Source organism: Chelon labrosus, assembly GCF_963514085.1.
Source record: "Chelon labrosus genome assembly, chromosome: 12".
Lineage (NCBI taxonomy): Eukaryota > Metazoa > Chordata > Actinopteri > Mugiliformes > Mugilidae > Chelon > Chelon labrosus.
This window is the reverse complement of record NC_140345.1, coordinates 17,170,235-17,194,503: the sequence shown is the minus strand read 5'-3', so window position 1 is coordinate 17,194,503 and position 24,269 is coordinate 17,170,235. Positions and strand designations below refer to the sequence as shown.

Sequence of the window (24,269 nt, the reverse complement as noted above, 5' to 3'; positions counted from 1 at the left end):
AGGTACCCTTTGTGGTTTAAATGACTCTGTCTGCATGCACCCCAGGAGCATTAAATAACCTTTGACCAGTGTTTACGGCGTCGCTACTGTGCGCGCGTGCGCTTCCACGTGCGTGTATATGCTTATATCAAGTGTTCGCTCACGCCATGAGGCAGAATGATATCACGCTCTAAATGTGAGCGGGCGATCGGAGACCTTTTTCCATGATGTAGTGCGTGCTCGGGCCAACTCGCTGGGTGCAGACACAGCAAAATGAAATAACTACGTGGCCTCAGAATAGTATGACATGCAGAGATGGACTGATGACCACAGACAGCTAGTCTAGTCTAGCATGCATGCATACTCAGGACAGCATATGCTTTGTCTCAGCTCACAGTTTACGCACGAAGAGGGCCGTGAAACCTGTCGAGATAATTGATGCAAACAAGAAGCATATGCAATTTATATGATATGGAAGTATTATTCCATTTTGTTTAATAAAGAAGGAGAAATTAATGTGATAAATGGAGAAAATCTGTCTATACAATATGCATGATGTATGAGTTACAGGTGTCTATACATGTTATAAACAATTAATGGGAAATCTGAGCTCTGCATGGGCTATAGTGGTGTGACAAACACGCAAATGCATGTTAAAAAAAAACACCTGACGTTTACACTGTAATCAATAGGAAATATATAGATGATCTAATCTTATGTTAATCACACGAGAACAGCAGCTTTTAGCGTTCAAATTTGAATATCAAGCCTGTTAATCTATGCAGCAGAGCACCGCTTCGTCCATATTCCTCAATTATCGAAATGATCTATCAAAACACTCTGAAATCTGTTGCATATTACCGAGGTGTCGCGCCAACACATGGCTCCTCTAATGTTTACACGCACACACGTAAACACGCGTGCACGTGCATGCGAACCTAAGCCGCTCCAGCTGTAGCTAATGACGGCGATAGGCCTGAGAGATGAGTGCAAACAGTTGTGAGATTACTTTACAGCCACCATTATCACTGCTTCCTCAGCACAGTGTAAACACACAAATCCATTAGCGGGTAAATGCTGATAGGAGTGCCGTGTGTAACTTTGTAAGTGGCGGGTGGAGTGTGTGAGAGAAAAGGTAAGAGGGAGAAAGGAAAACAAAGACATCAGAAGGGGAACATCCATTTGAGATAACCACGAGTGGGCAGAGGAGTGGCCGGGTTGTCGTGCATGAGAGAGAGTGCGAGAATGAGGATCTGAACGTATTTATAAATGACTTTTAAAAGATGGAGACAGCGGGACAGACAGAGACGCAGACGGAGAGAGTGTGTCACACAGTCCCACTCCCACAAATCCCTGATGAGAGACTGGAAGAGCTGCGACCTGTGCACAACTTAGACTGAGTGACAGCTACCCTTGGCTGGTACCAGTGTGTGTGTGTGTGTGTGGTTCGATGGGGTAGGACAGGTCAAGGAGGCAAAAGCAAGACGCCACATCAAAGCGTCCTGACCATGAGACATATGTTTACAGCCGGGTCTGAAGCCACCGACACTGCAGTGGGGGTCTTACAACAGTGTGTGAAAGGAGGGACAAGGAGGTCTCACCACTGACCTCAAAGGTTTCACCTATGCCTCTGTGTGTGAGAGGGCGACAGAGGGAAGCAGACACAGACCGAACCCTCCCCCCCAAACATTCAGACCCCCTGATTCCACGACGATCCATTTACCAATAAGACCATAATGACATTTTCCACCATGAACATTGCATAAAAAACATAATGTCAATTTGTGTTCAACAAGTGTATATAATTGATAAACTTAGTTTAGATCAGTGTGTCTTGTTTCAGTATGCAACATTTTAGAGTGCATTAAATGCACTATTGAAGCTAGGGATGAGGTTTTCTATAAAATATTCCCATTTTCTTTTTACCTTTGCAGTCATCGATTCCTTTTACTTTAACTGAGCTTAATGTAATTTACCTTGTGGATCCCAGGCCTCTTCTGCCATGTCCATTTTGAAGGCCCAAAGGATTTAACGCTCCCCCTCTGGCGAGTAAATTGATCGCAGATTTATCAACTCATGGCAATATTGGGGAAACTAGTAACAAATAGAGGAAAGTTCCGTTTTATTGAAATCATAGTATCAGTAACATACGCGATTCGTTTCATCGGTTTCTCTGTGCAGCATAAAAAATGTCATTGGTTCCACCTGTTTGACAGGTCAGCATAGAGCCATCTGTATATTTCCCTCTCCCATCTCCTCCTTCTCTTCCACCGTAGTATTGTTCAAACCATCTTGCTCTACTGCTCCACTGGTTTCTTCAACATGCTCACACACCAGGCCAAACTCAGGCATATAACCAACAGTCCTCCCCAGACCCAATCAGAGCTCAATTATAAGGACATTACACACATTGCAATCACAAGAGCACAGGATGTAACACACCCGCTTAATTGCCACTTCACTGTGCTGCCCTCTAGGCACAGGTACAGGACCCCGAGGTGCAGAAGGTCTCACATTAGCAGATGACTGGTATCTACAACTACTGGTATGTAGTTGCACACCGATCAGCCGCAACATTAAAACCACTGACAGGAGAAGTAAATAACACTGACCAAAATGTGACAATACAATGTTCTGCTGGGTAACTTTTGGACCTGGCATTCATGTGGATGTTACTTAGACATGTAGCACCCACCTAGACCAGACCAGGCACCCCCACCCCATAGCAATGACACTCCTTGATGGCAGCAGCCATCCCCAGCCGGACACAGACACACACAAACGGTTTAGGAACAACTCAAATATACATGAAGAACAGCACAAAGTGTTGACCTGGCCTCCAAATTCACTGTATCTGTCAAGTATCTGTGGGATGATCCACAGAGGCCCCTCCCCTCAACCCATAGGACCCAAAGGCCCCCACTAACAACATTCTGTTGCCAGACACCACAGGACACCCTCAGAAGACCCATGTCCATTCTCTGATGAGTCACAACTGTTTTGGAGGCACTAGGGAGACCTACGCAATATTAGGAGGGTGGTCATAATGTTAAGCCTGATCAGTGTATGTACTAGTGTGTATTATTTGACATTGTGTTTTACCTTCTGTATTTCCGCTTGATATTTTTGGGTGATGACTTGCAAGGCTGCTTTACAGTGTTGCGTTAAAGACGTCTGAAGGTACGGACCCATCAAACCAACATCAAGGAACTACCGGCAACGAAGGCCGACTATCACCTCACGTTGCCTGTGTCCGGTTCAAAACAGGCAACCTACTTAGGGTCTATGCAGTGCATACCTACCGTTTGTGTCCTACAGCTTTTTTTGAATATAAAAGTGTGAATGACTACACACTACACAATGCATTACAACACATGATGACACAATGAACCACAAATATGCCATATTACTTAAAATGTCTGACCTAAGAAAGCTCTGAAAGACATGGCCTCTTTTCTCAGGATTTAAGATATACAGTACATTTCCTGTCAACACGATTGCTACTTGATATCAGTACTGCAGTATTTTCCTAGGATACCTGCTCCACAACGGAGACATACACAAACTGAGCAAGAGGGAAACGTTCAGGCAATGACACTGTTATGCAGAGGAAAAATCCCCTTCTGAACAGCTGTTGGTTACTATAAAATATGAGCTAGATGCCAATGTAATTGGGATTGTGTGATTTCAGAGCGGATTACATAATGTTGGTACCCCGTATAACACTGTAACCCTGAGAAAAATCTTTTTGAAACAGTAGTTTTTGACTTGAGCAGGTGTTGGGACGGCACCAGTGCAGATTAAGGGAGAAATGACTTCATAGAAAAGAAGGGGGATTCCAAAGAAATGTAATAAGAAAAAGAAAAATGGAGCGAGTAGACTGAATATGACTGCATCGGCATTAATAAGACCGTTTTGGTCTTTAATCTAGTGCCTGCACTGATTTTAGGGTGGGGGTCCAAAAGGGATACCTACAACTGTTAATGAGAGTGTGAGAAAGTTTGGATTGAAGTGAAACTTTCTAGTAACTGGACACCACCACCACCACCACTGTTCATCTGCTGCCCTGCCCTGTCTTCTCCCTGTACGTGCCTGGGTGTGTGCCAGACAGCAGCTGATGGCCAGTCATTCTGCTTTTAGCAGCAATAGCATCTGGAGGAAAATCTGATTATTTTTTTAAAATTATAAATCTTTAGGACAGACTACCTGTAGAGTTATTTACAAGTGATCAGTGCAGCCATCACCAACCTATCTGCAGGCATTGCTGCTGCAACATACATACAGTTATGCAGGTGAAGTGACTTTTATTTTGTTTGGTTGGTGTGTCTGTGTTTTTTTGATAGGTAGTAGTGGAGAGACTCAGGAAGTAATAGGGTGAGAGATGGGGGCCAACATGCAGTGAATGGTGCAGCCAGGAATGCAACCTGCGCCGCTGTAGCAAGAACTATATCCTTATATTATGGGGCACACACTCAATGGACATGGGTTTTAAATTCAGAATCGTGACAAATGGAGGTATGACTTTGCCTGCAAGGAAGCCTGCCTTAAAAGTACCAGCAGACGATTAGTTTTGTCCACAGATCGTTGTTCTCCATGTTGTCCTCCAAAGCACTCTGGTAGTAGTACTCATGTGACGTCATTATATGTTGAGATCCAAGTGTTGTGAAAGAAACTTTAAAATGAATTTAAAATCGCAATTAACGAGGAATCTATTCTCAAAACACCTGCAAATGTGATTTGGATCCAGTTTGCAAAAGCTGTGTTTCATGCCAAAAAACTGATTTCAGTTCAGAGTCTAAACAAGGCCTGTGACTTTGTGTATGTTGTATATATGTGTTACACATTACATTTTATGTATACCAGCATGGGGAAAGAATAAACACATATTCAGCTGCACCACAGAATATTCAAGGACTTTTTAGAGTCCTTGCTCTTTTGCTTTCTTTTCCATTAATTCTTAAATGTTAAATATATATTACATTTCACGCAATTAGCAGACGCCATCATAAAAAGCAGAAAGCGAATGATTGCATCACAGGTACTAATTTACACAAACACGGAGGCAACAAGGCCTCATTATGTCTCCCTCTGGCAAGGCCTTCGGATGTTTAGTAATAACGAGACTTCTTAAAGCATTTTTTAATGGCTTGGTTTGGCCCCGACATAACAAAGGACTTTAAAACGCAAGGGACAAAGTCACAGTTGGACGCGCAACAACGGAATTTTTTTGGACGCGCACACGCAACACTGACCGAGATGAGGTCAGCGTGCCTCAGCTAAAGCCCTTTCTGCTCATAAATCAAGGAACAACTTGTCAGCAGTGTCCCCTTCATTTGCAAGAATTTGGCTGATATTTCAGACCATTGCTAAGAGCGTACGTGGGTGTACTCAGAATAGAGTCACACAGGAACTGACGCCTCGACGGCAGCTGTCAGAGGCCTCTAGATGAATTCTCTTGTTCCTTGAAAGCGAGGCATCTGCATATCTCTGCAACTGTCCTACCGGGTCTGTGCAGCAGTGGTAGCACTAAGTAGGTAGAGGCTCCCATTTGTAAATGTTCTTTTCATTTTATAAGCTTAGACGCGTTAGAGTGGCCGTTGTCAGGTATGAAAGTCATAGAGTGAGAGAGTTTGGCATTTCCACATCTTTATATAATTCAAACCTCTCACCATTTTATTAAAACCAGAACATATTAAACTTTGATTTCTTTTTTATAACAGTGTATTATCATCATACATGTATTGAACACGTTGGACAATACCACACGGTGGGAAGGCTTCTTACAACACCAGACCTACTCTCTCCGTTAGTACAAAAATGGTAGATAGGAGAGAAGGAACCTGATATCATTCATTTTTTCCATATGTTGCACTGGTAACCTTCTTCTCTTACAGGAATACTGTATGCCCGAGAGATCAGGTCTGCTTGATATCTTAGAAAACACTGCCCTAACTACAAATGTGCACTGGGGAAATAATACCTCAGCAACAGCTGTTGCAGGAATGACATGCTGTATCTCGGTTGGTTACAGATTTGACTGGTATTTAGAAATTCCGTGGCCAATAACCTGTTGTAAGCGCCGCACGCATGTGTAACCTCAAACTCTTGCAGTTATTTGTCTCTTTTATCAGTACATATTTTTCAGTGCCCCACATGCGAATATCCAGCTTGAAAGAGTAAATCTTGTTTTTATGAAACCTTATCGTTATTAACAAGGCCTCTAGTTCCCCCTCTCATTAAAAGGACTGTTATCCCAAGAGCGTCTTTCACTGATATGTGCTCTGGCCTGGACTTTACCCTGCATGACACTGTCCAGAGCAGCGCAGACAAGGGAGGGACCTTTCCCCTGTGTGTTTTCATACATGTCCTGCCTGTCATCAAGCGAGCCGCTCCCAGTGATGTCCACGGCATCCGATCACATCGACTGAACTTTGATCCTCTGCCTTGGCCCTGAATGACAGTGACCAAACCAACCGAGCTTCGCCAAGATCCTACAGAACCGCACCCGAAAACCACACAACCCTTAATGGATCCTTTCTCCCGCTCTGTCTGCCATCGCCATATACCATAGAGAAATGTTCGAGGCACTCAAGGTAACACCAGTGGAATGCCTGCTTGCCTACAGCAATATGGAGGTGAGCATCGGTATGTGATGACGCTTCTGACTTCCCTGAAGCAAATTTAGGTTTGGATCTCTGTCTAGTTCAGCTATAGAGAAAAAAAAAAGAAGTTCTGATCCACAAACTTTGGATGTGAACCAACACGTTCCAATTAATAAACTCGCAGTGCAGTTTTAGTTTGCACGATTGTACAACACATCTAAAACAAAAAAGCTCTAGGTGGGTCCTAATACGACCAGAGAACTTGTGTTTTGTTGAGAGCTTGGGTCCCATAGTGATGCTCTGACTGAATAGCTTCACAAGTCCTTGGCCTGCTGTGTTAAGCAAACACAGAAGCTAACTGATCATGACAGTTAGTGAGGCATCATGCTGAAACGGGATGAAGACACAGACCAAATGTCCACTGGAACTTCCCCTTCTTCCCTGCGTCTAACACACTTGCGGGTTATTTTTCATTACTAGGACGGGGGAAATGTTGTCATTGCAGAACAGGTGCTTTAATGGTCTGGAAAAGGGTGGAGAATACTGTCAGTCCTGCTTGACACCCTCCATTCGTTTTATTATGAGGAGATAGTGTGGGAAGTTTGGAAGAGTTGACTCAACCAATAAACAGCGCTTCTGACACTGCATGTCAAGAAATTACAGAGCAGATGTGTAGGTGCAGAAGACCAATAACAGATGGCAGTCAGGCACTCGTGAGGAAGGTGAAAAGGACAGAACGTAGAATGGTAGATGTTAAAATCAGATGAGGGAGGCAGAAGGAAAAGAGACATGAAAATAGACAAAATAGAGAGCGTACTAAACTGTCCACAAATAAATCTTTGCGATTGCACGATGAGCTTAAATACCTGGATGTCAAACTATTTGGCAGCGGATCATCTGACTCCTCAAGCGCTGACCATGCAAGTACAAAAATGTGCGCTGTTACAGCTAATAAACGTCTTTGAATGTCACATAGCCTTGAGTTGACTACACCGCCATTCCAGGAAACGCCAATTGAACAATTGAATAATTGACATACCATGAAGTCTAGGAGTCCAAACATCGTGCCTTTTCCCATCCAAAGTATGTATCAGGAAAATTTGAGGAAATGTCTGCACAGTTCAAATAGCGTTTTTAATGATGTCCAGACTGAGAGCCAGTTCAAACCGGAGCAGAGATAAATCACTGAGGTCATTCAGAAACTTTAGAAACCACAAATTATCACCGACTCTGCTTTTTGTTTTTGAGTTGAAGGAGTGGTGATATTTTAATCAAATAAATCCGTCCTGACATGATCCTACAGACATGCTAGCAGCTCTTTGAAGTTGCAGAGTGGTGCTGTGAGCTAAGTGGCAATGTGAGCAAGCAAATTTTCATTAAAAAGAACGATGCAGAAAGTACAGCGAAGGGAAGTGATATCAGTAGGTTTGCAGGTATTTAGTTGTACCCCAAACTCCAATTGTTTATTATTTTATTTTGATATGAAAGTGGCGCTACATGAAAAAGATATTCAAAGTGATTAAAATTCATTCAGGGCTGAATGGGAATTCAAACCATCTGTCCATCATTAAAGCTTTTGGAACGGGTTTAATTGTCTGCATTTGACCACTTCTGTCAAAGAATTTTTGTCCACTCATTGCTCCCATACATGCAAACTGCGTAAAAAACAGCCCCAAAACAAAGACCTTCAAATGATCGGGATAATTCCCCAGCTCCCTTAAGGCTCTTTTAGAGTACTGCGGGACATAGACGGTGAAACTTTCACATGTAGCATGCAGCGGTGCAGGCCATTTAGACTTGTTCCTCGTCAGTCTGGCTCGCCCTGTGAAAACGCCACCCAAACACTAGTCGGCACTGTGTCTTTTTTGATGATAAAACTCCAAGGTTTCTGTGTATGCCATCCATTCAATAGCTGCCGAGATACATACCATATAGCTATACTGCTAGCATTGCTAAAAAAAAAAAACGTTCATGAAGAAGACATCTCAGATTCCATGACAAACAACAGTGATCACAGCACTGACATATGAAAATATGGAGGGTCTCACCTGGCAGGACATGGTTGGGTGTTGCAGGGTATCAGTCCAGTAGCTGGTCTTGATCTGGGATTGCAGAAAGACATGTTCACCTGCACTCTCAAGTCCTTGTAGCACGCCGACTTGGTGTTCATTTGACCTGTGTGGGTGATCAATAAGATTAGAAACGTCATCTTTTAAGGCGAATATCATTTTCATTTTGAGTCTACTCTCTCCCATTTGACTATTGTGAAAAAAGAATAAAATAAAACTGCAGGATCATACAGTTCTTCCTTCTCAGAAACAGCTGCTTGACAAAAAGCAATTTGAGTCGGGATGCTGTGAAATGTTTGCACATAACATGCATGCACATGAATGTGTGAGAACATGTGCCACTTCTTAATAATTAGAAAGCAATATGTCTCATACTGACACTTAAACACCCTTGAGGCGGAGAAAAGATGGTAGACAGATATTTAAGCAGATTTTTCACCGCACCTGCCTGTGCACATGTGTCATGCAAAGAACTATTTGTGGAACAGATGTACACAACATTTTTTTTTATTTTATTGAAACTTTCTCAGTTTTTATGTAGTTAATCTTCTTGAATCCTAGGAGAGCAAATCCCTTTGGTTGCTATTTAACCTTAGGCAAGGTCAATCTGCACATCCCCACTCATACAGGTCACTCACTCAGTCACACTCTTTAATAAAGCAAGCGACCCCCAGCCCATCGCGGCCTACAATCAGGGCACAAAGAAGTGGACGTGGTTAGGGTGGACAGCAACAGCCCAGGGTGGGGAACTTTAACCCGCAGGGTCAATCAATAGGAATTCAACACTGGGGGCTTTGTTCACACATATGAAGCCAAGAAAGCGCACGTGTGCAAATACATCAAGCACTGACAAAGAGAAGTGTGTCTGTGTAAGCACACACACGCGCACACACACACCTTTGTCCCTTCACCTCTGGCCACAAATTATCTGCTCAGGACGTTGCAGAAGTCTGTGCATGTGTGCGTATCCTAGTTTAATACCAGGCCTCTGGTGGGACAAAAGGCCATGGTCGCACACATGCATGTGCATGCTTGCTTGCTTGCTGTGTGTGTGTGTGTAATAGCAGGTCTCCAGGAGAACAAGAAGAGGTCCCACCTAAACAAGAGCCTCTAATGTCCGTTCAGTAATGATGGGAACGTTCTCATCTCCACTTAACCTGCAGCCTTATTATAGGTCAGAGTGGCCACACTGAACTTTAGATGCCTGTCTATTGATGTACAAACTGTCCTCTTAATCTACGGCCCAGCCCAGAGAGGGGATCTGACCCTTTTCATCAATGCAACCAACTTTTTGGATCTATTTGTATTCAAAACAAAAACTCAACAAGTGGCTTTTCTTAACAAAGAAAAGAAGATATTTTCATTTAATTCCATTCATGTTTGTTCTTACCTCCGGCACAAGTCGCAGAGCACTGGGAGCGTATTAAGGCCCATGTGTAGTTGTGTTTGATGTGATTCTTCAACAGCTTCTCATCACCTTTCTTTAGAGTATATTCCCAGCGCACACCTGGATTCCAGCCCTGCAACAATACCTACAGGACAAATAATGTGTTGATAAGCAACCAGCTAAATGTGGAAGAAAACATAAAGCAATAAAGCAGTCAAATGACAATTTCTGTGTCCGCTGATTGCCCACCTCTATGACAAGTGTCTCATTGATGGGGCCGGCTGATACGAGGCTCTCTGGTCTGTTATATGGTCTCTTGTACTCAAAAATGGTCCCAGCGATGGGGTGTCGGCCTGGCCAGTCAACCGTCCAGTGGCCGTTAAGGTAGTAGCGTCTCTGGCTGTCCCTCACAGCCAGGTAGGAGCTGGACGTATTCAATTCCATCACGCGAATACTCCGAGCTCCTGCAGGGATGGTCACCACCCCGTAGTACTCTGACAAACCAGAAAATAAAACGTCAGACAAGCATTAAAAGCCGCAAAACCGCCAATAATGCTATAAAAAAAAATCTGCTTCAGTGTCTTGGACGAAGAAACAGTTCCAAAGCTTTTAAAACATTTCAAATGAAATCACCAAAACTAATAAATTGAACATTTACGATGACCTACGGTTGGTGAAATGCTGCTTCGTGTACTGTCCTTTGTAGATCTTGCAGGTGGAGTTGTCTCCTTTACACACCCCGCAAGCATCCGGCACAGCTGTGGAGCCCAAAACACGGTCACAGCCCACTCTCTGTGGAAGGAAAACATCACTGCTTTTGATGACACAGTAGATTATGCACATAACACGCGCATCATTACATCACACCAATAAACTGCAACAGTAGAAGACTACCGACATTTATTCTGCATCTGGTGACAGGTCAACAAGTGGCAGTGAGGCAAGGCAGCAAGACAAGGGTGTCTATTGATGTCCCCCTCCTGCTAAATCCATTCTCAAATTCAAAGACTTCACACATGATATCATCGGGTATTACCTCACACAGCCCGTCAATACAGACATTAGAGCTGTCCTGCGAGCACAGTGTCCCGTCTTTTACTTTGCTGGCCAGCGCAAAGAAGAAATCATAGCCTTCGGCAAAGCAGTAGAGCTTGCATACATCTTGATCTGGAAGACAAGAAGACGATCAGAGGTCAGGGACAACAAGCGTAAAAATCGTCCTTATCCTTTTAGTAAATTTGACAAATGAAAGGGGAAAACTGTCTCACCGTCCACTCTAGTGTACGGTCTCCAGGTGTAGTGCCATCCCCTGAACTGTTTGCTGTTGAATTCAGCGCACTGCTGCGCTCTGTAGTCAACGGTGTTGGGGGGACAGTCCTCGGTGTTACAAAGTTTGTATGACCTGGAGGAGCCCTCGCAGAACTTCCCTCCGTATGTGGGCCTGTATGGATTGACGCAAACATACAGCAAACATGTAGTTTAATACTCACATATCCAAGATTGAGTATTTATTTATTCATTTGCTCTTTCCTGATTTCTTTATGTGCTTGCTATGTGTGTTTCAACACAACAAAGAGGTAATATTAGAGTGCTAGGTTTTGCCTAAAAGTGGAATTAAACACAGCCTTTGTTCGGCAGGGGAAGCAAAAATCAAACCGTGCTATTTCATTGTCCACCCCTGACTAATACACGACTATACCTCCCCTCTATACGTGGCCGTGCGTGAGCGCGTCTCTGTGAAGGCTTCTCCAATCGCAGGTGTTTATCCTGGGGCTACGTTCCTAAAAATCCCTTCCGCGGGACAATTACACCTTCTATAAGCTCTCCAATCACATTGTCACTTATCTCTTCCTCACTCTCAGGGTCTTTCCCCTCATACACTATATTACCAAAAGTATTCGCTCACCCATTCAAATGATCAGAATCAGGTGTTCTAATCACTTGGCCTGGCCCCAGGTGTATAAATTCAAGCACTCAGGCATGCAGACTGTGAAACAAGACATTTGTGAAAGAATGGGCCGCTCTCAGGAGCTCAGTGAATTCCAGCGTGGAACTGTCATAGGATGCCACTTGTGCAACAAATCCAGTCGTGAAATTTCCTCGCTCCTAAATATTCCACAGTCAACTGTCAGCTCTATTATAACAAAATGGAAGCGTTTGGGAAAAACAGCAACTCAGCCACGAAGTGGTAGGCCACGTAAAGTGACGGAGAGGGGTCAGCGGATGCTGAAGCGCATAGTGCAAAGAGGTCGCCGACTTTCTGCACAGTCAATTGCTACAGAGCTACAAACTTCATGTGACCTTCAGATTAGCCCAAGTACAGTACGCAGAGAGCTTCATGGAATGGGTTTCCATGGCCGAGCAGCTGCAGCCAAGCCACACATCACCAAGTGCAATGCAAGGCGTCGGATGCAATGGTGTAAAGCACGCCGCCACTGGCCTCTAGAGCAGTGGAGACGCGTTCTCTGGAGTGATGAATCACGCTTTACCATCTGGCAATCTGATGGACGAGTCTGGGTTTGGAGGTTGCCAGGAGAACGGTACATTTCAGATTGCATTGTGCCAACTGTGAAATTTGGTGGAGGAGGAATTATGGTATGGGGTTGTTTTTCAGGAGCTGGGCTTGGCCCCTTAGTTCCAGTGAAAGGAACATTGAATGCTTCAGGATACCAAAACATTTTGGACAATTCCATGCTCCCAACCTTGTGGGAACAGTTTGGAGCGGGCCCCTTCCTCTTCCAACATGACTGTGCACCAGTGCACAAAGCAAGGTCCATAAAGACGTGGATGACAGAGTCTGGTGTGGATGAACTTGACTGGCCTGCACAGAGTCCTGACCTGAACCCGATAGAACACCTTTGGGATGAATTAGAGCGGAGACTGAGAGCCAGGCCTTCTCGACCAACATCAGTGTGTGACCTCACCAATGCGCTTTTGGAAGAATGGTCAAAAATTCCTATAAACACTCTCCTCAACCTTGTGGACAGTCTTCCCAGAAGAGTTGAAGCTGTAATAGCTGCAAAAGGTGGACCGACATCATATTGAATTCTATGAGTTAGGAATGGGATGGCACTTCAGTTCATAGAATGAGTAAAGGCAGGTGAGCGAATACTTTTGGTAATATAGTGTATCTCCGCATTTCATCTTCTTGCTTTCTTAATCCCCTCTCTGTCATCTCGCCTCATTCTGTCTTCTCTCTCTTTCCTGCTTCACTCCCTTTGCCTGTCTTTGTCTTTCCAACCCTCCTCCACCACCACCACCACCACCTTACTTCCCCTCCGTCTCTTTCTTTCTCTGTCTCTTTCTCCTCGTCACTCCCCGTCTAATTTAGCTCGCCACTTGTCAGGATCTTGGCATGACATGACAAAGAGGAGGTCCCGGACATTTGCGATAGGGCCCCTGACAGTGCAAATAACCCCGAGTGACTGATGAGTAAGGGACTAAGTGAGCAGATAAGTGATGAGGCGACATAACTTCTTCTTGCCTTAATATACTCTTGGCTTCCAAGCAATAAAAGACACCATAGATTATCTCCATACCAAAACACAATGACTTGACAAATCTTCTGTGCGACCTGCAAGTTACAAGAAATGGCAAGAAGAATATGTTTTATAATTATACTAGGTAAGGAACAACAAAGCTACCTGCCAGTGTGCAAATGAGTCTGCTGACATATGAAAAGATCTTTTTACGCATAAAATTTTATAGCAACACAGCATCCTGCCCCACTCCAGTTCAGAAAGTGGCAGTAATGCAGAAGTTTCTAGAACAATATACTGTGAAGTGGCGACGCTGAAACAGCAGCAAGCATGGATGTGATTCAAGCCGCGCTGCTGCTGCTGATGGTGATTTACTGCTTTGGAAAATGGGCGATTGAGTCAACGCTGGAAAAGAAACAAGCAGTAGTAAAATAGCGGATTTGAAACCCCAGAAATCCTTGACGTAAAACAAGCAAACCAGTTTTTGTCAGCTACTCAGGAGACAGACGGAGAAGTTCTCACACCATCAGGCACGAAATGCTGAGAGTACTCAACCAATCAGAAATTGTCAGCACTGAAAACCCTGCCTCAAATTCCATGTACTTTTGAAAGTACGGGACTTTTTGAGAGGTAAAATAACTCCTCTGCAACTTAATTTAGACTCTGGTTCCTACCATGGAATCACACTGATTACCTCCAAAGATTCATATTCCCATGGTGGAAATGCAGCTTAAAATTAAAACATTTTCTTTCTGACCAAGCATAAAAAGGGTAAGTTTTGCACATTTCACGCATCTGCATTGTGACTGAACACAAGGATACAGTAAATAGCTACCCATGCCAGTCTTGGTATCAGTTTACTACTTAGTTGCAGATTTTACACGTTTATGATGTTCCTGTCTTTCCTAACGTACCCTTCAGTTCCTGTCATTGTGCATTTCTCTACCTGGGGTTGTTGCACTGTCTCTCCCGATAGGTGACTCCGCTCTCGCAGCTCCGAGAGCAGGCAGACCAGGACGACCACTCCGACCAGTGGCCGTGCTGAGGCCTCGGGCCCTCGTCTCCTTGCTTCACACACTGGCCCCGACGACACCACTGACAGGAAGGAGAGAGGAACAACGAATGTGAGACAGAAGGACTACCACAACACAGAGGCTTTTATCTTCTCAATGATCCAGAGCCAAAATGGCGGCGCCAACTGCAGTCAAACTCCAGTTTCGGACAGTTTCGGCCTTGAACTGTCATCAGCTGGAATTAACAGAGCGAAGCCAAACACAACAGAAATGTGGAAAAACAGCGTCGTGCCCTGACAAAGATAATCTCCAAGAGTAAAATAACACTGCACATGTACTACTGTTTTGCGCCTTAATCTCTGCATTTCAATTTGTATACCACATTTGCTTTATTCCAATTTTTTACTTTAGAAAAGATGTGTGTGGGTGGGGGGGAGCTTAACAGAAAACAGGTTATAATTCTGTTGCCAACAATTACCAAATAAATTAACATTGTATTATTTCTTCCCTGATGAAAACATAAAAAACATTAAACCAAAGAATAAATCTCTGCCAAGGGACTGAGATAATTTGACTTGCTTCCAGTGAAAAACAACTGTAAGCATGGAGTATCAGGCTTTTTGTGACTTACTTATTTTTATTTATATCCAAATTCTACTTTTTTACTACACATTTGTTTTCCACATGTTCTCCCAATTTAATTTTTAAAGAAAAAGGTCAAGTTATTGTTGCTGATGGCCTGACGAGTGTGTGGAGAGTTGCTTCATTTTGCCCTGCAGAGAAGTTAGCTTCACTGGGGTGCACAATTACCTCCTCAGGATCCACACCCCTCCACTAACCAAGCAGCTTTCCAACAATCGCCGCTGCCAAACATGTTCCATGACGCAACCAGGAAAGACAGAAGAGGAATATTAAACTAAATGATGTGAATATTGTTTTTTAGACTACACTGCGATCATGAGATGATGGAACATCCTACGGGGTGAATATGCCTCACACTCCAGTATCAAGTATATTTAGGAAGTATGCCTCAAAAAGACTGAGTCATTAACCAATCAATGACAGGCTCTTGTAATGTGAGAAGACTTTATACATTTTCACTCCGTTAGAGCAACATTATGTCACAAGCTGTTTCCTGGTGCAGTATTGAACTGATTTTGTACATGTCAAGATGACATCAGTCACACTGTGATCTCAGGAACCTTTGCTAACACACACATGCAACACGGTCTGCACGGGCACCGATAGGAGGAGGAGGGGGTTATATGTTCAGCTGTTCTTCTTCTCGCTGTGCGTTCATGCCTGCACTCGAGCCCACCGACACGCACAACCGGCACTCACCAGACGCGCACACACACACACCGCTCCAAATAATCTCATGGTCCTTGACTAAGAACTAGAACAGCTGATTTCCCCCTCAGTTTTCCCCTGCGGCTGAGTGCCACGGATTCCTGCGCGAGCCTGTCATTGTTTGCGTTCGGCTAATTGCCCCGCAGAGGCAGAGGGGCGAGATTAAACCATCAAGTTCAATATATTGAGAAGCAAATGTCGATGAGGGGCTGTCAGGGGAGCCGGGGTAAGAACGAGAGCGGGCCTTCGGGGAGGGAGAATCCTCTCGAAGGAAGAAAAGGAAGAAACAAAGAATAAATAAAGAGCACAGATTGCTTTTTGGCCCCGACCCCGGTGGCATATTTCTGCCACATCAGCAACAAACCGATTGCAGCTGCTCCCTGAGCTGAAATAATGTAAGGAGAGTGTGGCACCTCTATCAAAAGAAGAGATTTTACTCACACAAATGAACTAAAGCACATCTAAATTTCTTTATTTAGCTTACAAGGGAGTTTTATGGTTTGCACTGCGACACAAGGACTCCAGTGTGTAGAATTAAGTTGTCAAAAGCAGTAGATCGTCACTCCTTTCAAGCCTTTTGTCTTGCAATAAGGTTTTGGCACTTTATGACACTAAAACGCTCAATAAATGCTACTTTTATAAGAGTATCTACATCAATTCAGCCTGTTCTCTGGATAAAATACAATGGTTCTTTCTCTCAAGAGATTTACTGACTCAGACGTCTGTGGTGTCCCTTGGCGTAGGAATGTGTTTGTCTGTGCACGAGACGTCTGTTTTCACAAGCGCTTCCTTTACTATATTAAATGTTACGCCGTGCTGTCAGAACGAAATAGAACGGTGAAAATGAAAATTTATTCTGAAACTGAATTTCTGAATTTCTTCTTTTCTTGTTCGAGTTCTCCATCCGAGGGGCTTTTGTTTTTTCTCCATTAAAACTGCAAAGAAATGTCTGTCAGAGGCTCGTGTTAAGTGACTTTTATTTGTGGATTTATTTGGTAAGCCGTTGCCATGGAGCAGTGCACTAACACAACAGAGTTTTCTCAAAGGCGTAAATCGTTTTGGCTCTTGTGGCTGAAATGGAACGTTTATCTTAATGATGATATGCTTAAAGGGTATGCTATTCTCAAAAAGCATGATCAGTGACACTTTGAAGAGGGAGGTATCTCGGTATGACTACCAATTTCCTCTAAGGCGAAGGATAAAAAAACCTCGGTGGTTCCCGTGGCACTCATGTGATGCCTTTCCCGAGGTGACAAAGCTTGTGAGCGTATCACCGGCCTCTCTTTGCCTCACACACATGCACACACACACACAAAAAAACAAACACATGTCAAGTCACCATATCTGGGCCGCAGGCAGAGCCTTCAGCTGCTGGCATGAATTTGGTCTCGCACTTCCTCCCAACGCGGTGGCACCACAGAGCCTTGCAGATGTCCTGTAACAAAAATGGAGAAAGGCAAAGGATCGTTTACATCACAAGCTCAACGCGTTTTCTAGCTCCAAATTTCAGCAACTGGATGATCGGGATCCTCCTCACAACAGCTGTAAACAAAACTAGCGAGGGGAAGAGCGATAAATTATGATAACTTTGTTATTTTGCCTCCTGAGGGCTATTAAAGCATGGGGATGGAAATTGAAACCGAGATCGTCTGAATAATGATCTTCTGGCGTGCTATCAGTGTGCAGCAGTCGTGTATCTCCAAAATATTTACGCTTCAGTAGCTAGGATAACAACAAAGACAAGGGAAATATACAAAGATCTGGTCCAGCTGGTCTGCATACATTGTTTCTGTCGCGGAGACCATACGTCATTTTTTACCCTTCAACAATTTGCTGCTCACAGAAAATAAAGATTAAGACAAAGCATTTACCAAATGCACATGATGTCATGGCTGTGCTTCTCTGCAGAGGTCTCAAAACATTCAGAAGGGAGCACCGGGTGGTTTCCCTGCTTGCATTGCCTGAGAAACACAGCCTGCTACTTTTTAACATGTCCACTCTGTTACTATCTGAATGACTATATCAGATTTTGACAACCCGGTGAAGATGCTGACAGGCACCTCAGCCTCAGCTTGTTGCTGCCAAGAGCCACCATGGAATTCATCCCAAGGCCTATTTGTCCAGCTGTTTTGCTTGCTCAAGCATTTTGTAGAAGTGAAAATGGCAGAGAGAGGGTTCGTGATGGAAAGAGTCTGCAGACAGACAGACGGGGAGAGATGATGGACAGAGTGTGACAGAGAGGGAGAAAGAAAGAAAGAAAACACCTATACGGATTATTTCACCTTTTCCCGGGGTAACTCATCTCTTCCTAACCGCACACGCCTTGGAGAGTATCATTTGACTCCTCCGGTGACACCTCGTCTTGACAACACCTGTCAAAGGTTTCATGAAATATGAATTCCTTACACAATGAACAGCACCGCTGAGGCTGATTCTTTATGAGGAACAAGTGTCTGGAAAGACGGTGAGCTTGATGACTGCTCAGGGATTTTTGGGTCCTCTGCACCTTGCTGCTACCAGGTGCACGAGCTTATAAGCCATGGGTGTTTGGATGTTTAGAAAATCCGGCTAAGGAGGATACCATATGTTAATATCATATTCAAATCTAGCTAACTCTGGCATTGGCATTGCAAAGCCTTTTCCCCCCAAGTTTGTGGTTTATTATATCCTCTTAAATAAAACCAAAAACCTCAAAAGTAATCTTGCAGAACAAGAAAAAGGAAAGCCTGCTTGAAGTCCAACACTTCAGCACAGTTAGAGGGGAGACATAACAGATTTTATGCATGATGGGATTATACAAGACTGGTTATCTTAAGGGGTGATATTGCGTTTTATTAATTAATTAATTGTAATTTGTGTGCTGTAATGTGGATGTCTTCTTCTGATTGGACTTAGATATTGTATGTTGGGTCATTAGTTAACATATGCACACTGTCTGTAAAGCCAGATTCACCTCCTACGGGGACTGGAACAAAAATGTACCGCATCTGGGTAATTGAAGTAGACACACTTTGTTTGGTATTTGATTTAGTTCGGTACACTTCATATTCTTTTCTTCTCACATGTAAGAGCTAACATAAACTAAATGCACACGGCCCCAAGGAAAGCAAATATATATTAATTGATTCTTTTATAGTATTGAGTTATTTGTGCATTTGATCATTGGCGTCGTTTTCCGTTTTATTTTGAAAGGTTCTTCTCCGGCGTTTCGTCGTTTACTTTACTTCCTGTCTTTGTCTTTTGTTTCGCCCTTGCCTCTGTGTGTCCCTCATTAGTCTCAAGTGTGTCTCGTTATCCCATCAGCCCCTTCGTGTAGTCACGCGGCCTTCAAGTGGAGTTGCGTTTACCGTGTTCACATGAGGACGACGCGCGAACGGTGGTATTCGCAGCCTCGTAATTGGAAATTTTGATGAGGTTCAAGTTCATGAGATAGATAGATGGATAGATGGATAGATGTAGTTTGTCTGTTTTCCTATGTACTCTAAATGTTGTTGCACCTGTTTACCTGCCTGCATTGTGCGTCTGTTGTGTCGCCTTGATTTCTCCTTAAACTTAAATTTAGGCTTTTGTATTTTGTTATCCACCAGCAGTAACTTTTGTCTTCTTATCTCGTCTCACTTTCTGAGTGTCCTGTATTTGGGTTCCCGTTTTGATATAGAATTTGTTTTCTTTGCATCTGTCGCCCAGGTGAAGTTCAGGTGGAGAACCGCATTTGGACGCATAAGACATCTCTCATCACGTTTCAAATACACAATCATTTAAAACGCCATCACGGTGTCATTAAACATTGAAATCTAACTAAAATCTATCTGGCAGGGTATCTGAAAGTGCAACATCAGCAGTAATCAGACAATGGGAGCGCAACAAGGAGAGATTCCCATTGGCAGTGCTCCAGTGTATATTTAGTCATTGGTCCCAGTTAGTATATCATGGAAAGCATTATGACTCTCACGGTTTGTTCTCTCTGTGTGTGTGTATTGTGTCCGTCAGAGACAGAGAGCATGTGTGTATGGCATGTAAACCTAATCAGTTTCTCTCTTTCTTTTTTCCTTCCCTTTTTTTCCTCTACCTCATTCATCTCATCCCACTCTCAAGTTCTTTCGCTGTTTTTCCTCAGACACAATAAATCTGACTTAAAAAGAAACGGGGGGGAAAAAAAGAAGCAGAATTTTTAAAGTGTTTAATTTTTTTTAATGTGAATATAATAGCATAATTAAAACAAAATTAACTTTACCTTCTTAAAATCGAGGGTGCAGAGTTTGGCCTTCTCCCCAAACTGCCATTTGCACTGTGTGTCAGCGTCGTACAGCTCGCCAGGAAGCTTCTCGGGGTAGCGATACTCCTTGACTGCCCTGGGTTCATCTGATAGGCACAGAGCCTGGGCAGAACTGCAGGACGAGAGAAGAGGGGTGACAGTCATGAAAAGAGGAGATAAGAAGAGGGAGGAGGGGAAAAAAGAGCAGACCCAAGACGTGGACGATTGAGGAAGAGAACAAAACCGTACATTCTTATAAACAGTCAAACGGACGTGTGTTTGAAGCTGGAGCCAGCATGTAAAGTAGCTGGTGTGTGCAGCCCGCTACAGAAATTCCACACCGGCGAGCTTCACCCCACATGCTCCATTGTTCCCAACACTGTGACAACCGTAAACGTGTTGCCACAGTAACATAACAAGTTGCCAAACTCAAGACCTGAGAGTAATGGTTTTAATGCCTCGCACACTCAATTATGACTGCCTCCTTGCCCATATCACTCGTATCCTAACACCAGCGGGGGGTTTCCAGTGTTAACTGATATCACTGGTAACTATACAGAGTTGTTTTACAGCTTAAACACTGCAGTCAGGGGAATATAATACAAAAATGTGGTGGAAAGAGCATGAAAAGGCAAAATATGTTGGACCGGTTCATTGTGTTAGTGAGTGGTCCTGATTGCTTTAGCAGAGCGCGTGTGTGCCTGTGTGTGTATTTGAGATCTTCCATCGCTTTATGGGTCATATGTGTCTACGGAGAACAATGGCTGTTCTGCATGTGGAGTGTACTGAGGTTCTACATTATTCACACAGAGGGATACTGAGGCAAATGTTCATGCACACACGCAGTCACTCTCAGAACAAATAATGCAGGATTTCAGGACCAATTCTCTTTGTATCAGCTTTTCATATTCACTGACGGCACGGCAACGGGGCAAAACGTTTTTCCCCAAAATGTGACCTTTAAGTCCTGTACACAAGATTCTCATCAGACCAAAAAACAACAAAGGAATGAATCTATTCCAGGACTTTCTGCAGATCTCCTGGCTCATCTGTTCCAGACATAAATTGCTGGGCTTTTATGTAGTTTGTTGGTACATCAAACAAAAAGACAAAAAGAATAACTTGTTATATATAATAATAGGCTTGTTCCAGTGCATCCCACAGATACTTGATCAGTTTGGAATCTAGGGAATTTGGAGGCCAAGTCAACACTTTGTGCTGTTCTTCATGTTTTTTCTGAGTTGTTCCTGAAGCATTATTGTGTGTGTGCCTGTGTCAGGCCGCATCCTGCTGGGGATGGCTGCTGCCATCAAGGAGCGTCATTGCTATGGGGTGGAGGTGCCTGGTCTGGTCTAGACGGGTGGTACATGTCTAAGTAACATCCACACGAATGCCAGATCCAAAAATGACAATTATCTGGTGTGCCATCTAAGTTTTGGTACATATTTGTGCAGAAGAAAGCTATACATTATTTACAAAGACAGGCCTACTTAGGACTAGACAATAAGAGGAAATTCTGTGAAAAGCATTTTTCAATATTATGATTACGATATTTTTCTCGCCCTTCTCTCTTTCCTCAGCCATCGTGCCAGCTGACCTCCAACCCGGGGCTCAGATAAGCTAGGCAAACAGGCTGCTTGCACCAGCTACATGGTGCTGATCTTTTATCCTTCCTCGTGTAACTACAGGCAACAAACCAAATAAACAGTATTTCAGAAAATGTCACAAGACAAGAGCTTGTGGAAAAGAAGTGAAAAGAGGTGAAAAAACAAACTAGATCATAAAGGAATCTTGTTCATGTACCACTGACTTTTTGATGGGTTTCACCAGTGCTCATACAAACAAAAACAACTCCAAGAAGCTTTTAAGGAACTTCCCTTGCTTGGAAAGTTGTCCACATGCTTTAGGCGTGACAAAAGTTCGACCAAAGCATCTGAATATACTGTACGTAGGGCACTGGTACAGACCTCTCTGTCACAGCTGACTGAGGAGAGGCAGATTTAGAGTGAGCGTGATGTAAACTCTGCTGGCTGACACAACGCTCCTCTCCATGAAGGAGTGTTTCCTGCAGGAGTCGGTTAACTCAAAGAGACACATTTAACCAAGAGCATTTATGTATCATAACATTCTGTTGATTGCAATTAGGAAAACATACAGCATTTCGGCAATTTTATCATCCATACGGGAAGGCGACCCCTGGTTGGCTCAGCGGTGCAGAGATCCCCTCCACGTGGCCTCAAGGGGTGACGGGAGTTTAATATAAGGCTGACAGGCCTAACAAGGTTGAGGTCATCCCGACTCTAATAACTCAGCGAGGAAATACACTGTCTGTCTCCACCACTCTGAGAGGGGAGACCTGACAGTTCAGTTAACACACTGGTAAATTTAGTGGAGGGCACCGACTCTGGGCTATCTAGTTTCAGGCGCACACAAGCACATGCACAGACACCTAGAAACACGGCCAGACACATGGACGCTATGTCCGTGTGGTTGCTTTTTCGCTTGGGTGAGCAGGCTGCACGCATGAAAATGCAGTTATAGCACAAACACACACTTCCTCCCTTGAAAACATTCACCAGCGTGTACCTTGACACATAATAAATATGCCGTCTGCAAAACGGCACTTAGAGGAGGAAAGCAGCACCACATATCACTTAACCTAGTTTTCTACGCAGGCTATACTGTGTATATCAACCTCTCTCTCTCTCTCACACACACACACACACACACACACACACACACACACATGCATATACATAGACACAATAGCCCTGTTTGTTCTTGCTGTACAAAAATAAAGTGTGGAACTGTTACAGCACGAGTGCAGTTTTTCATTTGACACTCTTTAGATCACAGCAGCATTAGTGACTGATATATCTGCTGCTGACATGTTCTGCTGCAACACATGGCCATCTATCAGTAACACATGTTGAATAATATAAACACAATGCACATTAAAAGTGCTTATTGCCAGTTTAAATAATTTTGCTTCATAAACCGAAGCAGTGCTTTATATTTTTTTGTTGAATTGGGACAAAGGCTGGCATGGGGATTATTACTCATTACTCGTCAACATACCAAATGAACTTGGTGCGCTCTTCTGTTCTGAGTACTTAATAAGACTCTTCAAGGAAAGTCGCTCGTAAATGTCAGCATAAAACAAAAAATAAGTGCTTCTTAAATCAGTTCTTTTAGCATTTTTTCGCCACAACAAAAGCACAGTAACAGAACTTACTTGAGGAAGCGGCTGAGGTACTGGCGGCTGCAGTCAGACCAGGAGAAGATCCCGTTGTGACCCGCTAACGTGGGAGACATGATGTTGCCCTCTGACTTCTTACAAACGTTGCCTTCGCCATCATGCACCATTCCAAAACTGGAGAAAGGATAAGAGACGGGGGAGATTTTCAATGTGCAAGTTATGGCGGCAGCGCTCCATGGCAGCTTTGTATTATTGGATCCAACAGCAGAAGACAAGTAGCCTGTTATTATGTGAGTGTGTTTGTTGCAGCCGTGAGCGAGCAGAAAATTTATTGTCAGCTGGTAAGTGTTTGCACATGGAGAAAAATGTATTGCATATCTTGCTGTCCCCGTTTAAACCATTTGTTGATACACATTGCAAATAATTCTAAGTTATTCTACTGTGTTGTTTATTTTTACATTGCTCATGACATATTTTGCTTCATTTTTCAACTCATACTTGATAGAAAGGCTTACTTGTGTCCAGATTCATGGGCGATAGTGAATGCCAGACCGAGACCGGTGTCTTCATTAATGGTACAGCTCCTGTACTTGCTGCACATCCCGCTAATTGGAGCGAACCCTGCAAAAAAAAGAAAGAAAAAAGAACGGGGATGCGATTTGTCAAATTGTGCATGACACTATTAGACAGGCCCAACATGCACACCGGTTGCAACTAACTCTACAATGCAAGCTTTAGAGAATTCTGATAAGCAGAAAACTCACGCTAGTCTGAGCTAGCAGCTGACTGCATGTGTTGTATCAAACGCAGCATAACTCAGTTCAAATCCCTCCATATGTTAAAACACAGGACTCTGCGGGGACGTTCCCAGATCCCCTGCTACCTTTTACTTCGCTTAAATACATTCTTTCTCCGTCCTCATATCTTTCTCATTTC

At 43.6% G+C, this 24,269-nt stretch overlaps 1 protein-coding gene across 1 annotated transcript in view; it reads right to left on the bottom strand.

Moving 5' to 3' along the window:
- Positions 1–24,269, bottom strand: part of adamts16 (ADAM metallopeptidase with thrombospondin type 1 motif, 16) — a gene marked incomplete at its 5' end in the record, with an annotated part of 50,061 nt that overhangs the window by 5,744 nt on the left and 20,048 nt on the right. The window contains 11 exons of the mRNA XM_084557547.1: positions 8,630–8,756; positions 10,041–10,182; positions 10,287–10,531; positions 10,706–10,829; positions 11,074–11,204; positions 11,306–11,478; positions 14,463–14,611; positions 17,219–17,314; positions 20,114–20,267; positions 23,370–23,507; positions 23,849–23,954. Of these exons, the coding sequence (XP_084413673.1) occupies positions 8,630–8,756; positions 10,041–10,182; positions 10,287–10,531; positions 10,706–10,829; positions 11,074–11,204; positions 11,306–11,478; positions 14,463–14,611; positions 17,219–17,314; positions 20,114–20,267; positions 23,370–23,507; positions 23,849–23,954 (1,585 nt within the window). The remainder of the gene's footprint in view (positions 1–8,629; positions 8,757–10,040; positions 10,183–10,286; positions 10,532–10,705; positions 10,830–11,073; positions 11,205–11,305; positions 11,479–14,462; positions 14,612–17,218; positions 17,315–20,113; positions 20,268–23,369; positions 23,508–23,848; positions 23,955–24,269) is intronic.